The 15317-nt window shown below is 41.8% G+C and overlaps 1 protein-coding gene across 1 annotated transcript; it reads left to right on the forward strand.

The window, feature by feature from the left end:
- The first annotated feature begins 557 nt into the window (after positions 1-557).
- LOC119551133 (probable cytochrome P450 12e1, mitochondrial) lies at positions 558-2565 on the forward strand. The gene is made up of 6 exons (XM_037860323.1): positions 558-643; positions 710-800; positions 888-1131; positions 1188-1304; positions 1363-1813; positions 1875-2565. Exons 1-6 carry the CDS (start codon positions 566-568, stop codon positions 2460-2462), a joined length of 1569 nt encoding a protein of 522 aa, XP_037716251.1. The 5' UTR covers positions 558-565; the 3' UTR covers positions 2463-2565.
- The last annotated feature ends 12752 nt before the right edge of the window (positions 2566-15317 follow it).

The following is a 15317-nucleotide window of genomic DNA, read 5'->3' on the forward strand; positions in this document are numbered from 1 at the left end:
TCCCTCTGTACGTATGTGTGTGTGAGTGAGCGAGTGTTAGTGACAGGCTTAAATTTCTGACTGATTCCGTTTAAGTTAGGGTAAGGTTTTAAAGCCCCTTAAAGGACAACATTGCGTGTACGTAATGCAAGGATGGGGTACGTCCTTATTAAATTTATTCGTTAGATACTAGAAAAAGACTATTTTCATATTACATTTTCTTTGCTTTATGTATTTATATAACTATAACTAAATTAATATTAAATGTATTCTACAAAAAAAAGTTATTATACAAGATCTATTATATTAGAAAATAAAATCAACATATTATCACTGGAAAGAATAAAATATTAAAATTATGACATCAGAAAAAGCTATCTTATAAGTTTTGTTATCTTTCTAACGAAAAAAGCTACCAAAGAAAACAGAACAACGGAGACCAAAACAAAAATCAGAAAAACATAAACAAACAAAATTAATGAAATATTCACCCGCTGAGCAAAAGAGCGAACTGAAAGCTTTGCAAAGCTCACTTAAAGTGAATTAATCAGAAAGTTTTTCTAATCGACAGACTTTAGTATGCAATATGATTTCAAAGAAGTGGAACGCAAAAAAACAGATCTCTAGGCAGATCTACCAGCTATATCGAGGAGTGGCCAACAAGGTGAGGTTTAATTGGTATACAATTTAATCAATATTAAAGGAAAAATATGATTTATGATATGTATAGACCTCTACGGTGAGTTTGGGGGAGGCTAAACCCTATGATGATATTCCGGGACCCAGCAAATTGCAATTGATACGAGCTTTTCTGCCGGGCGGTAAGTGCAGGAAAAGCTTTCCAGTACCCTCTCTCTTATTAAGCTATTTGGACAACGATCTCTTTACTAAAACCCTCTCTCAATTAGGTCGCTATAAGGATTTGCCGGTTCACGAAATGTTTCTCGACATGAACCGTCGATATGGCAGTATCTTTCGGATGCCCAGTGTTGCAGGAACCGATTTGGTACTGACCATGAATCCCAAGGACTATGAAACCGTCTTTCGAAACGAGGGTCAGTATCCACATAGAAGGAGCTTCGAGGTCATGGACTATTTCAAAAAGGTTCACAGGCGGGAGGTTTTCGATGGCTATGATGGTCTGACCTCGGGGTAAGTAAAAAAGAAAAAGTATGCAGATGAAGTGGAACATAATTTTATCCTTTCAGAAATGGGCCGGCTTGGGGAAAAATGCGAACTGCTGTGAATCCAATTCTCCTGCAACCTCGTAACGCCAAGCTTTATATGAAAAATTTGTTGCAAGTCAGTGATGAGTTTCTGGATCGGTAAGTGAGCTAAGAATTTCCAATATAATATATCCTGACATTCATGATTTCATCTCAGCATTCGTAATATTCGTGATCCTGTGACCCAAGAGATGCCAGATGATTTCGTTGTAGACATTCGGCATTTGGTGATCGAATCGATTTGCTCTGTTGCCTTAAACACACATCTTGGTTTATTGGGAGACCAGCGGGAAAATAAGGACATTCAGAAAGTAGTCTTAGCTCTGCAGGATGTGTTGGAGTTGGGCTTCCAGCTGGACATGATGCCGGCATTTTGGAAATATTTTCCCATGCCTAATTTCAAGAAACTAATGCGTTCCCTGGATACCATCACGGACTTTTGTTATTTCCACATAGAGAACGCTCTGAAACGTATAGAAGAGGATGCTAAGGAAGGGAAACTCACAGAGATTGGTTTGGAGACCAGTCTGCTGGAGAAATTGGCCCGTTTTGATCGTCAAACAGCTGTGATTATAGCAATGGACTTACTATTTGCCGGAGCTGACCCAGTGAGTTCGCAATATTTTAATAAGTTAACAATGTATTGATGTTATTATATCCCCTTTCCAGACCCTTGTATCCCTGACTGGAATACTACTGAGCCTGTCGAAGAATCCTGACAAACAGGCTCGACTCCTGGAGGAGATCAGAGGAATACTACCTAACAAGGACTCACCACTGACCATGGAAAATATGAACAATATGCCCTATCTGAGGGCCTGCATAAAGGAGGGCATTCGCATGTATCCCATAGGTCCGGGAACCCTTCGCCGAATGCCCCACGATGTGGTGCTCAGTGGCTTTAGAGTAGTGGCCGGAACGGATGTGGGCATGGCGGCCAATTTCCAGATGGCCAACATGGAGGAGTTTGTTCCTAAAGTTCGGGAATTTATCCCAGAGCGATGGCTGCGCGATGAATCCAATTCCCATTTGGTGGGCGATACAGCCACACCCTTTATGTATCTGCCATTCGGATTTGGACCTAGAGCTTGTGCTGGTAAGAGGATCGTGGATATGATGCTGGAAATAGCCATTGCACGGTTGGTAAGAAACTTCCAAATCGGTTTCGAATATCCCATAGAAAATGCCTTTAAGGCCAAGTTCTTTGTGCAACCAAATATTGCCTTCAAGTTTAAGTTTGTAGAACGCAGTGATTAATATCTGTGACCCTTGGAATTAATATATTATTATTACATTATAATCTACATTTATTCACTAGTAACTATAATAAAAGATATTTTCAAAACATACTTAAAACTAATATTAAAAATGAAAGCCTTTTTAATTTTTATTTTGAGTGAGCTGCTCTTTGTCGTCTGGCTAAAGACTTTCGAGTGGTTCTGGTAGCATACACATGTCCTGGACGCTGGAGTGTCCTCTTGAGCTCAGAACAGCAACATCCACTTGAGCCAACATATCTTTATGGCTGTCCCAAAGTAACTTTGGCATTTGCCGGGCATCTGAAGAGGACACTTGACTGGTGGGTAAATAAAATACCTAGGGTAATTTATATGGAGGGATGGAATCTCGAAAAAAACATTATTAAAGGTATTTCTCCTGGGATGGTATTGATATTTGAAGAAGAACTATGATTTGCGGATATTTATGAAGGAAAAGTCTCAAAGAGATGGAGAGTTTTTCTTTTAAACGAAGATCTTCACACATATCTTAGGGAAGCCCGTAAGTATGCTATGATTTTGTAGAAGATCACATGTGGCGCCATCTATGTATCAGATTGAGTGTGCTTTGTGGTTTTCTAGCGACTTGAAGTTTAAGAAGCACAGAAACATATATAATAAGGTACTTTTTAAGAACTATTCCCATTCTGTGTGTATTGGACTTTAAGCCTTCAATGCGAATAGCAATTTGTATTCTCAGTCAGCGGCTGCCTCTCCCAACCTTTCCATCGCCACCCCATCAGATCCAGACCCATTCCTCGTCCTTCGTTATCGGTTGTAGTTGGACAAACAAATGCGCCGACATAAATAATGCAAAAGTATTCATTTTGACATCGAATAGACAAAGTTGCATTGAATTTTCATGTTTGTTCCTCTCGTTCTTTTATTTCTTTCCGTTACTTGTGCCGGGTCTTATCTGCCCCCTCTTCTATTTTCTAGCTGGAAAGTCCTGCTCGTATGTCCTGGATTTTATGCTGCCGGCCGGACTCACTCGTTGGCCGTCGTCTTGTGCATTATTAAAACTATTCTGATGGCGCTTCCGAGGATGGGGTCCACTTGAAATGTCAATGCTGGGTCCGCAGCTCCTTGCTCCTTGCTCCTTTGCTCCCGTTTTGCAGTGCATAAAGTTTTATCGTTGCCGGGAAGGGGAAGTGGAAGGGGAAGTGGAAGGGGATGTGGAAGTGGAAGGGGAAGGGTAAGTGGAAGGGGCTGTGGAAAAAGGAGGAGTATTGGATTCCCTGCCCGCTGTTCTGTCACGTTTCCTGGCCAAGGACTTGCAAACTTGTGCCCAGGACGAAATGCATTTGCAATTGCATAAATGAATAGCAGGAGGGGATGCAGAAGGGGTAAAAGGAAGGACTACAGACAAAACGAATGGAATTCATTATTGGCCAGGGGATGTGTCCTGCCCAAGGTAGGAGGGGGCGTGGCCGAGGTGCTGGCCTTTAAATTGAAAATGCATGTCAAGTATCGACTGCACACACAAATCACAGTTTCAGCGCGCATTTCGCAATTTTCGTTGTTGGATTCTCGGGGCGGGGCATTTGCACTTTATGACATGGCACCACCCCTTCCAAAAGCCCTTCTAAAACCCTTTTCGATGCCCATAAAGTGAGCAATTAGACAATGTCCCAGCCTACGCCGCCTCCTGCATCCTCCGTGCTCCGTTCTGCATCTTGGCAATTGGAATTTCGGCTTTTCGCATTGAACTTTGACTTGCCATCAACATGGGGTTCGGGCAAAGTGCACATAGAGAAAATTTTAATGAAATATTCGAGATACAAAAGGTTTAATGCATGCTTACTAGACTTAACTCTTTTATTTTCAAAAGGCCAATAATGACCTATAAATATAAAATTCTATACCTCTTCTAGGATTAGAATCTATTTTAATTTTAACATGCTGTAGAGAAAACGCACCTTTGTCCATAAGCCATTATAACACTCTCTGAGTTCAAAGTTAACTTTAACTTTTATTTATCATTGTCATTGGAACTTTACTTTATATATGAACAAATGTTCTTTTGTCGAGTATATACCATTTTGATTATTTCGAAAATAATGGTTTCTTATGGTTTTGAGATAATTGCCCGTTCTAATATGTTACCAAACTTTAAGTATCTTGTACTTTTGTCACGGTGCTCATATTCCGATTACCCCTTGGCCCCTTGTGCCACATCTTGGCACATGACATGATGGCCGTCCATTGCCGAGCTGCCAATTTGCAACAGCACGGGCGTGGCAAACGGACCACGTCTAATGATGGCATACATAACCTGACTTCCCCCGAACGCCTCCGACTTGGCCGGGGCACACGCCCACGCCAGGTCCTTGGTGCTCCGTGCTCGGACCTGTTCCTATTCCAGTTTCTATTCCGGGTCCTGGTCCTGCTCCCTGGTCCTTGGTCCTTGGCAAGTTTCATGTCACACAACGCACTCGGCTGGCTTGTCAATTTCGCAGCTGGGCGTGGCTGGAAGCCGAGAGCATGACTTGAGCCCCAGTGGCAGGCATTAGCATGTTCCACAGAAGGCAGAGTTTAAAGGAGGCAAAATAAAAAAAACAGTATCAACATTGCAGTGCAGGACAATCACCACCCCCACCCTCACCCTTACCCCCACCTACACCCTCATCCGAATCCACCCACTTCCTGCCACCCCCCGAGTTGGCGACCCGCCCTGACAGGCGTCCATGATTAATGGTTGTCAATGGCATTCCGCTCGTTTTGGATCGGATCGGTTGGGCTTGACTTGGCCTGCATGCGGAAAGTAATTTTGTTATTTTAAGAAAAGCCCTCGCAGGCTCTAAGGATTCTGTTTTGCAGGAAATTGATTCCCCCGCGTTTTTCCTTTTTTTTTCCACACCGCTGCCGCAGGAATTCCCCAACAAGTCGCAATTTCGCAACCTTTTGCACCCCGCGAGGACCACAAAAAAAAAGAGGAATATATATAAGTATAAATAAAAACAGGGGCTAGATGGTGTTAATGGCATTGGAAATTTGCGTGGTGGGGTGTGTGGTGGTAGAAATTTAATTTATTATTTCGAAAAGCAAAGCATTTCTAATCGAATTGTATTCCAAATATGCGTTTCATGGGAAATTGAAAAATTGCGCCCCAATTGGGTGGATTTCCTCGAGGCGCAGATAATGCCGCCAGAAATTTGAATTGTTTGGTTTTCAGGGTGCGGGGTCCATAATGTCTATCAGATTGTTTGGCATTAATGATGTCTTGGGCAGGGGATCGAACTTTAGATGAACAGGCACTTAACGAAAATGAATTAAGTGAGACCATTCAGTTTATACTGGTGCTGGGAAAATACTTTGTCAGTAGTAAGTATAGGTTACTTATTAGCATTTCATATTATATGTCACTCCCTAAGTTAAATATTAAGTCTACAAATAATTATATCATATTAATCTTTATCTTAAAGTGTAACTTATATATTTTTTGATCTTCAGGATATACCTTAGTTGGTTTGATAATTGATAAGTATTATTATGTTATCAACGTGGCATAATACATTTTATTTATATATTTAAAACAATATTTAAATGATAATGCAAATGATTATTGCAAGAATAAAAACTTTTGGGTATAAATGGAGGTGCAATATATATAATAACCAACAAAGGATGACTATACTTTCATATTTCTCTACAGTTTTCCGTCTGTTAAGGTTAATTGGGAGCTCTTTAATCCGCGCCCCTTAAATCGCCCGCAGGACCCTGCTGCTGTGTATATATTTTTATTAATTTTCCAAATGAATTCCTGACAACGACAAAAAGACACTGACAACGATGACAACAACAGCAGGAGGAGCGGCAGACAGAAGGCGAGTTATCCTGGCCGAAGGATAACAAAAAAATGGGGGCAGCCATTGTCGGCCAGTGGCAGCCCGCTGCTGTTTTCCCCCCTTTTTTAGCCTTTTCTGCTTTTTTTGGTAACTGTTGGCGACATTATTACGTTACTTACTTTACGCCATAAATGTTGTTACGTCATGGCAACCACCCAAAGCGCCCAAAAACACCCACCCACACCCACATGTGCGCTAAAAAAAGGCAAAACAATGAAATCAGAAGGAGCAGAAGGATGCGATGGCTGCCATCATTGTTATGTGAATGTGACGACTTTTTGACTTCCGCCACGCTGATGTGTTTCCGTTTCCTGTTTTATGCACAACTTTTGTCCGCCTCTCGCTCCTTCTTCTTGCGCATCCTTTGTGCGCTTGTTTCTTTATATTTTTTAAATGTTTGCCGCTGATGAAATGTAGCCAAGGATAACTGCCTGACGATTTCACGCCGCGTTGAATCCTCCTCAGCTCCTTTGCGCCAGGATTTTTCCCCCCTCACCGTATGTATGTGCATCCTCAATTTCCCTTTTATGTTATTTTAATTTTATGTTATTGTTATGACACAATGAAAATAAAATTGAATTGACACTGATGTCCTTGCTTCCTTTTGCCGAGCTTGGGGTCCTGATAAGTGCGTATAAGTGAGACAGAGCTCCCGAAAAAATGTCGGAGGGTGTGTGTGTGTGTACGCCAGTTGGCAGTGACGTTTTTATTGCCAGGACACGGACACCCGAAGTCCAAGTGGCAGGCAGACAGGATCACAGGATATTCAAATGGGCCATAAGTGCGGTTAAAGCGCTTCGCTCGCTCGACTAAATCTCAATCCCAATGCCAATCCCAATAGCCATGCCAATCCGGCACAGAAACTTTCAATTTTTGACGCTGCCAGCTGGCGACATGACCTCTCACCCCGCCCCCACAGCCAGTAAATCCAACCTCCCCCAATCGCTGACAATATTATTTGTCGCGCAGGTTCAAAACAATATCATAAAGTAATTTATATGCCTGGCAGGACGAAGGACGAAGGACGAAGTGGGTGTGGATGTGAATGTGGAGAGCGAGGCAAAAGGGATCGGATCGGATTGGGGGCGGACTGCCTGCCCGCCTGCGATGATATATGGGCGAAATGGCTTTTTAATGACAACGACGACAACAGCAGCTTGTACAAATTACAAGGCAGCACACTCACACACACAGTGTACAGTGTATACCATATACAGAGATTGTGATTGACCAGGACCTCCGATGTTGTGCGTTAATTTGGATTGTCTTTGGGCTGCAGCTGGCTGATAAATGGGTCACACGTACGGGTCCCCGGTTTCCATCGGCATCGGATGAGTGGCTCAGATGAGTCTGAGTGCTGTTGTGACGGCGCGACTTCATCAAAATCTGTCCCACTAATGGCCCTGAGTTGCTCATAAGCACATTGATTGCTGCTAAACGGAGTTTGATTTTTTGGCGGTCCCTTTAAAAGGGGGGGGAGGTACTTATACTAGTTCTTAAAGGTTTTATATGGTTTCAGGGATGCTTTAAAATTTCTGGTATATTTTATAATGACATCCTAGCTAGTTAAGTGTATGGTATTTATATTCCCAATCTACGAATGTTCAATGTTATGGTAGTTCATGAGTTCATGAATAATGACTTATCTTATAATAATAAAAAATATTTATCTTTAATAAGAAATTAAAATCAATAGATAAGCTTGAATGATTTAAGCTCGGAGGTATAAAAAAGGCGTGTTTCTACAGACCAAAAAAATATTGTTATATGTCTTAAAGAACTTTCAGAAATTACAACTTCTAACATAGAGCTGGAGACAATGAGCGTGAGTTTCGCTAAAGGATAATTCTTTACAAACGTTATTTATAATCCCAGTAAATAATCTTCTTGTGTTGACTCTTAACTGTTTCATTAACTAGAAAACGCGACTTCTTTATACAAATTTAATCAGAGCAAAGTTCGAGTTAAAGTCAACTAGTTTTAGAAGAGTTCGAAGCCAGAATGTTAAGCCCCACTTGATTTGACAAGAACATTTATTGCTCGCACTTTTAAAAATTCATTTGGTAGTGACACTTGGCCAGGACACGAACGGCGAACAAAACGGCCGGAGGACAAGCTGGCGGGCTTTTTCTGTGGCTCCGAAACCGAGGCTCTGAGCTCTGGCCTCCAGTTTGGTCTGGCTCTGGTCTGGTTTTTGGCCGGGCTCTGAGTCCGATTCCGATGCTACTGATGCCACCGATGCTGCTTCTGGCCAGGCCGGCAATATCCTGGTGTGGCTGTTGTGTTGGCTTTGCGCAGATAAGAGAATTGTCCTGTCAACCGGAATGATATATGCGCCAGCGCATTCAAATTGGGCTAACAGACGAACCAACGGCGGACTGGCCGTGCGATTGAGGATTTTCCTCCGCCCATTTCCATCCCCCCTCTCCCCTGCATTTCCCCATCTCCCTGGCCATTCATGGCCCCACATCCACTTCCATTTCCATCTGCAGGATGTGTTTTTCTCGCACATCAGCGTGCGTTTCCCATGGAATGCTGATGATAGTCCTTCCCCCCCGAAAACTCCTTCTTATATATGTGTGGAGTGGGGGGCATCCTTTTTTCCTTCTTTGGCTGCTGTTTTATTTTCAGAGCTTCTTTTTTTCCAAGCGGGTTTGTCGAGTTGAAAAATTGGTGTGAAAATTCAAAAGGAGCTGCGAGTGTGTGAGTTATGCGAGGGGTGTTGCGAAATTACTTCGTGTGTAAAATTATGCGAATTGCGTACGGGGAAAAAAGTGGGAAAAAAGCGGGGAAAAAGGCCACAAAAAAGGTGAGCGAATATTCATGCACGTAGTTGCAAATGGAAAAGTTGGGTGGAAAATGTTCAAAAGGGGTTGGGAAAATGCGGGCTTCTCACTGCTTGGCATCTCACTTTTATTGCATTTCAACACTTGAGTATGCGCGCATGCAGAATTTCTCATAATAAATGTAATAAATAAAAATGTAACCTGAAATGTGACAGTTTCGTTTGAAGGGAACGGGTGAGTGGAATATAAATCCGCGACGCACCAAATAAAAAAGCAGGGAAAACAGGTGAACTCAAGTGCCTGCACCCACATAAGTTATTAACCAGGACGGTTTCTGAGTGGGTGTTTTAAGTATTGCGCAAGGCTTAAAATTAACTGAATATCTGTCAGCGGGAGTGGTTTCCTCTGTTTACAGGATTTTCGTTTTCGTTTAAGAACGAGTTGAGTGATGACATCATTGGGATAGAGATTCTCTTCGATTTGAGTGATGTCAGCCTCTGGCCACACATTTCCTTAAATTTGCTCAATTATCGTATATCGTTGTGGGGACCATCTCCTCCTGTTTTTGGTATTTACTTGCCCGTGCTCTCGAATTTGTCAAACTACGCAGCATATACAACGAAAACCGCATAGCCACCCACACCAATCAGAAAAGCAGGATGATCTAAAGAGGATGTTTCAAAACCCCGAACAGGTTATATCCTAACTTTTTCTAATATTTATGGGCAATAATATCAATTATATATTTATTTGTAATATTTCTTCATCTTTAACGTTATTGGAATATTTCTTTAAGTTAAGACTTGTTTTGAGAGGATGATATATCCTGAAATTATAAAGGGATCTTTAATTAAACTAATATAATGATTAAATAGCAATTATAAATATTAATATTATTTACAATGAATATATCTTATCTGGTTCTTTGAACAGTCACATTTTATAAAATAGGAAAAATATATAATGTATATATATTTTCTCAAAATCAATCTCTTTGCAGTACCCACCCCTTGTAGTGTATTTCAAGTCATTGATATATCCCAATTGTTTCATGCAAAATCAGCACAAAATGCTCAACGCCACAAAGAGCAGCGTCATCAGTTACAAGTCAACAACATCGGGAAGTACGAGCCACGAGAACGATGGGGACAATGAAATAATTGACGCCATTGATGCCGTTGCCAAACTCAAACGCAAACTCAAACAGAAAAGCCAGAAATCAGAAATGTGAAACAGGATGCCAGGATGGGGCATACAACATTCTTTGGGAATTGAGCTCATTATGGCATCGGCATCAGCATCAGCAGCATCACGAATGCCATGTTAGAGCCACGCCTCCATTAGTGTAAAAAGCCGTGCCCCCGGCCAGGACCACGCCCCTTCGCCGCCCTCTCGCACGCCCCTGGCCAAAAGTCACAGTGTGGTCAAAATCGAGCTTCTCTAATGGAGGCGTGGGCTAAATCAAAAGGGTGGCCGATGGATAATGGTGCTCCGGCTGGCTAACGATTTCAAATTGCGTCAAAGATGAGATACTATGGCGAAAGGAGAGCAAGTGGGTCCTCTTTTAAAAGGTGTTAGGAAGATTTTTTACCCAAGCTGTGGCTTTTAAAAATGCTAAAATTTATTGGAAAACATATAATTTTTTAAAGAAAACTAGTCAAATTACATTTTACATTACATTGAAGTAAGTTCATAAGTCAGAAACTGAATTATTAATATATATGTTTGCTTTAATTTCTATATGTCTATTTAAATGTTGGATTTTAGTTTTTGTATTGTATTGCTTTAATATAAATATTATGCGTAAACATCTTTATTTCTTTTCTATAGCTATTATTTAGGCTCCAGTTTGAACTTTCCACCAAGGTAAAGTCATTTTAAGGCTGGTTATTTATTTATATATATATATTATTGTTTATATTACTTTAATATCTATAGATACTGCGATTCTCCAGGGTGTATACCCTGTTATCCTCCAAGTACTGGGTATGGCAGCAAAATGGGCGCCGAAAGTGGTCTTGCTTAGCCGGGAGATTGATGCCCGGCAAGCAAGTGCCATGATGACTGCCAGGCCTCCATTCCCGCTCCCCAGCTCCTCAGCTGCCTAGAAACTGGTCCTGTTCCATCGAGCGTTTCGAGGATAACCCATTGCCATCCCATCCCATCCCATCCCTGTTCCAGATTCCCCCCTCGACCTCGGCTCAGCCCATTGGAACGGCATTGAGGCTGCTCTTTGGGGCGTTCAGGCTGAATAAATGGGTGTAAAGGGCAAACAAAATGATTAATTGCCCTGAGCTTTGATCGCCTGCATGCACAGCAGCAACATCAGCAGCCGAACAACAAGGAGTCGTGGAAGGATGTGCCCAACAAAGGGTGCAAAGGATGTTGATGTACATAGTTGTGTGCCGTGGCGTTCGGAAGGGAGGGGTGTGAGCGGAGTGGAAGGGTTCAGTCCCTGGCGTTATAACAGAACGACTTTGCTTCCGTTTGAATAAACAAACACGGAAATGTAACCCTTGCCTGTACAGCTACAGGAATAGGAACAGGAGTAGGAACAGGAGCAGCAAGAGCAGGAGCAGCCGGAGTTGGGTCCAAACTAATGCTGACCAAATGGCCAACGGCTAGCTCAAAACTCCGCCCACGCAGTGGATGCACTGGGAAAAAATATCAGTGAAGTTTTATAGAAATTCGCTATTTGCTGAGATATGAAAACCTAATCACAATAAATATTTAATATTTTTCCTTTGTTGAAATTTGTAAACCTAATCACAATAAATATTTTATATTTTTCCTTTGCTAAAAATTGTTTTTTTCCGTACAATACCATCAAAAAACAATACAATTTCATATTATTTTATTTGATAATGACCTTTAAACTAATGATCAAACGCTAAAATAAAAATTTGGTATTTGTTGAAATTAGTGTGCCTTGATGCAGAAAATATTTGGTAAGCCTTCACTGTAATTTATAAAAATTTTATCTTCCAGACTATTAGCTTCTATAAACTGTTCAGAAGTAAATTCCCATAATTGTAAATAAAAATGTATCTTGTCAATGCTAATAATTTTTTGAACAAATGGTTAAGCCCTAAAAATAATATTTAAATATGTATATAATTGAATAGGTAAATCTAATGGATAGACACAGGACTGACAATATAACCGTTTCAGATTTTTTTTTTCGACAGCTTCGTTCAATTTTAACAGTATTCAATTCACACTTATGCCTAATAAAAATGTAAATAAATCTTGTTCATCAAGTTTTCTATGAGTGGAGCTGGGAGTTTAGCTAGGCAAAGTATCACTCAACAACAAAGCGCATCGCAGCGCGTTTTATCCTTCGAAATCCTCTAATGAGAAGGGTTGAAAATTGCTGCGGTCGCCGTTGCTCCTGCAGCTTTTGCTGCCTTGCTGCCTGCTGCCTGCTGCCTTTGCTGCTCGTGCTGATAACGTGGCCAGCAGCGATGGTCAGCAGTGGTCGGATAAAAGGATAATGCGGGTCTGCCCACGCCCTGACCGCCCCTCCTCCACCAACCCCTCTGTCTGTGTGCTTGTGTGTAATGTAGCTTGGCAGGACTCTCTCGAGTATTTGTTTTAAAATTACATAAAAATTGCTGTGCTGAAAAAAAAACGCAGAACGCAGAAAAAGGACTCCTGGTAGGCAATATGAAAAGCACATTTTAGTGCCATAATTTCGCAGGACATCGTAAACTACTTAGAGCTAGGCCTAGCAAGGGAAATTTAATGAAAAACGTTCGCCCGGGCCATAAACATTAAGAAATTTTAGCCCGGCCCAAAAGAAGTTCGCAGAAAAAAAGGGGGCGGGCGGGGAAAAACCTGGTTTGCCAAGGGGGGCGTGGCTGGGCTTGAACCGACGATAAGCAGACAAATCGCTGAGAAAAATACGCAATTTAAATGCATAACACACACAGGACATGCCTAATGCCAATAATAGAAAAGGAAATCCCGTCACAAATCCTTCGAGCGTTCCCAGGGCATGCGAAAAAAATTATGTGGCCTACGTTATGGGGCACACACACACAGAGACATACATACACATACATACATATGTGGAAAAGACGTTGGAAAATATAGAAAGTAATCTTGCGAGGCAAAAAGGACGTGGCCAACCACCTTTGGCGACATTTTGTTGCAGATTAAGTTCTATTCGCACATGGCTGGCTTGAAATACGATACACGTATGTGTCTGTGTGTGAGTGAGAGTGTGAGTGTATGGGTGCCTCAAAGTAATTGGGACATCCTGCGAGCATATAAAGTGGATATAAAGTAGCAGGAGGCAGCGGGATCAGGAGCAGGAGCAGCCCTAAGGCACAAACATCGCACCGGCTCTCTGGCATTTTTATGCGTTCGAATGTCGTCGTGCTTCATCCGCTTTTCCGAACCCTAGCCAGGATTTTCCCCGCTTTCCCAACACAATTTTATCCCCCCCCCCAGTTCCACGCCTGTCGGTTGGCCGGGAATTATAACAATTTTCATGCTACTTTTCTCTTTTTTATTTGTTGTCGCGCTGAGCTTATGATTTCTGAAATATGACATACGAAATGGGGCTTTCGGATGTGTGATAAGGCGAGTCGGGGCTGCAGCTCTCCCCCGAAAATATATTAATAAATTCTCGTGTCTCATATTGGAAGTGTCCCAACTTTCGCTATAATTCAGTTATTGTTTTGGACTTTTTGCGAGGAATGAGCCAAACTTTAACTACTTGGGATTGGTTTTTGGAAAAGCTGAAATGAGATTAAAGAATTAGCCATCATTTCTGTTTATCATATAACATGGCATGAAATTCGGAATTCAGTAATTTCAGCTTTCAAATACTTTCCAAATATTACTAAAATATGTGTTTGTCATTAATGGCAGAAAATCATATATATTTATAATGTAGGCTAACATTTTTACATATATCATATAAATGGACTTGCTTTTTAAGGGAACCATTAAAAAGTTAGTGTATTGAAAATGTACCCAACCAATTTAAAAATTAGAGCTATACGATATCAAGGTCTTAGATCTCTAAAAACATAATTTCTTTATACCTTATATTTAATTTAATAAAAACTATTATAAATTTAATAAAAATATTTCGAGGGCATAGAAAAATCAGATTGGGCATCACCAGTAGTTCCAACTTTATAACCGGAATTCAACGCTTCACTTTGTTTACCCTTGAAGCCGTAACTCTTTCCCCGGTGTCCACTCATCATCCATCTATATCTCTTCGATTTAGCGTCAGCTATTGTTGTGGCATCAACATTGTGGCCAGGAGCCGCACAATCGCCAACGGCCATCCAGCAATCCGGCAATCCTGCAATCCTGCAATCCGGCGGTTGTTCAGTTGCAAGGTAAATATAATGCAATAGATGGAATTTTTATCAAATGTAAAACGACAACAGTTTGGGGGGACTTTCGGGTCCTCGAGAGGGGTGAATGTTGGGGAATCCCCCCAAACCTCGGAGCCCGGGATCCCGAAATCGAATCCCAGATCGGCGGACTGGCAGGCCAGAAGCCATTTGTCAAATGCGAGGCGGCGGCGGTGGCGGCGGAAAAGCGGAAAATGCGCGACGCTGAGCCGCAGATAAAACCGTTCGGAAAAGCACAAAACAAACATCAAACGGGCAAACAAAAAGGACGAGTACAACAAAAACAAAGGCAAAACATGAGCGGGCATGAATATAAAATGCGACACAAACACATTCACAAATACACGGAAAACAAAAGGATGCGTGGCCATATTTTTCACGCATCGCTCAGTGGTGTCCTGAGTGTGCGAGTGCGAGTGGGAGTGGGATGGCAGATGGGGCGGGAGAGAGACAGCGATAGCCATAGCGACAGCGAGGGCATATCCTTGCGCCATAATGGGATTATGGCCGATTAATGCATTGACATGTAACGATTTTCGATTGAATTTATCGTTTTTCGGCGGCTCGAGCCATTTTATTCATTTACGCCCACACGTACGCGTTTGCAATGATATTTGCACGCACGAATACAAACACTCCCCCCTGTGTCCTTGTCGCCCCCCTCCCCCTACGCCCATGTGTTTGTCGCTGCGGGTGTTAGAAAACAAAAGCGGAATGGAACAACAGGCCAGCAACACGGCACAATATGCAAAACAAAACCATCATCAAATGTTGTCTCTAGTTTTTATTATTTTTACTCGGCATGAACAACTCTTTTCAGCTT

This window comes from Drosophila subpulchrella, chromosome 3R, assembly GCF_014743375.2.
Source record: "Drosophila subpulchrella strain 33 F10 #4 breed RU33 chromosome 3R, RU_Dsub_v1.1 Primary Assembly, whole genome shotgun sequence".
NCBI lineage: Eukaryota > Metazoa > Arthropoda > Insecta > Diptera > Drosophilidae > Drosophila > Drosophila subpulchrella.

What these genes read in the sequence shown, in the direction of transcription:
- LOC119551133 (XM_037860323.1), top strand. Translation starts at nt 566, where the DNA reads ATGATTTCAAAGAAGTGGAACGCAAAAAAACAGATCTCTAGGCAGATC. An exon ending in AGTGATGAGTTTCTGGATCG is followed by an intron (nt 1,305 to 1,362) that starts GTAAGTGAGCTA and finishes ATTTCATCTCAG; the next exon opens with CATTCGTAATATTCGTGATC. An exon ending in TATTTGCCGGAGCTGACCCA is followed by an intron (nt 1,814 to 1,874) that starts GTGAGTTCGCAA and finishes TCCCCTTTCCAG; the next exon opens with ACCCTTGTATCCCTGACTGG.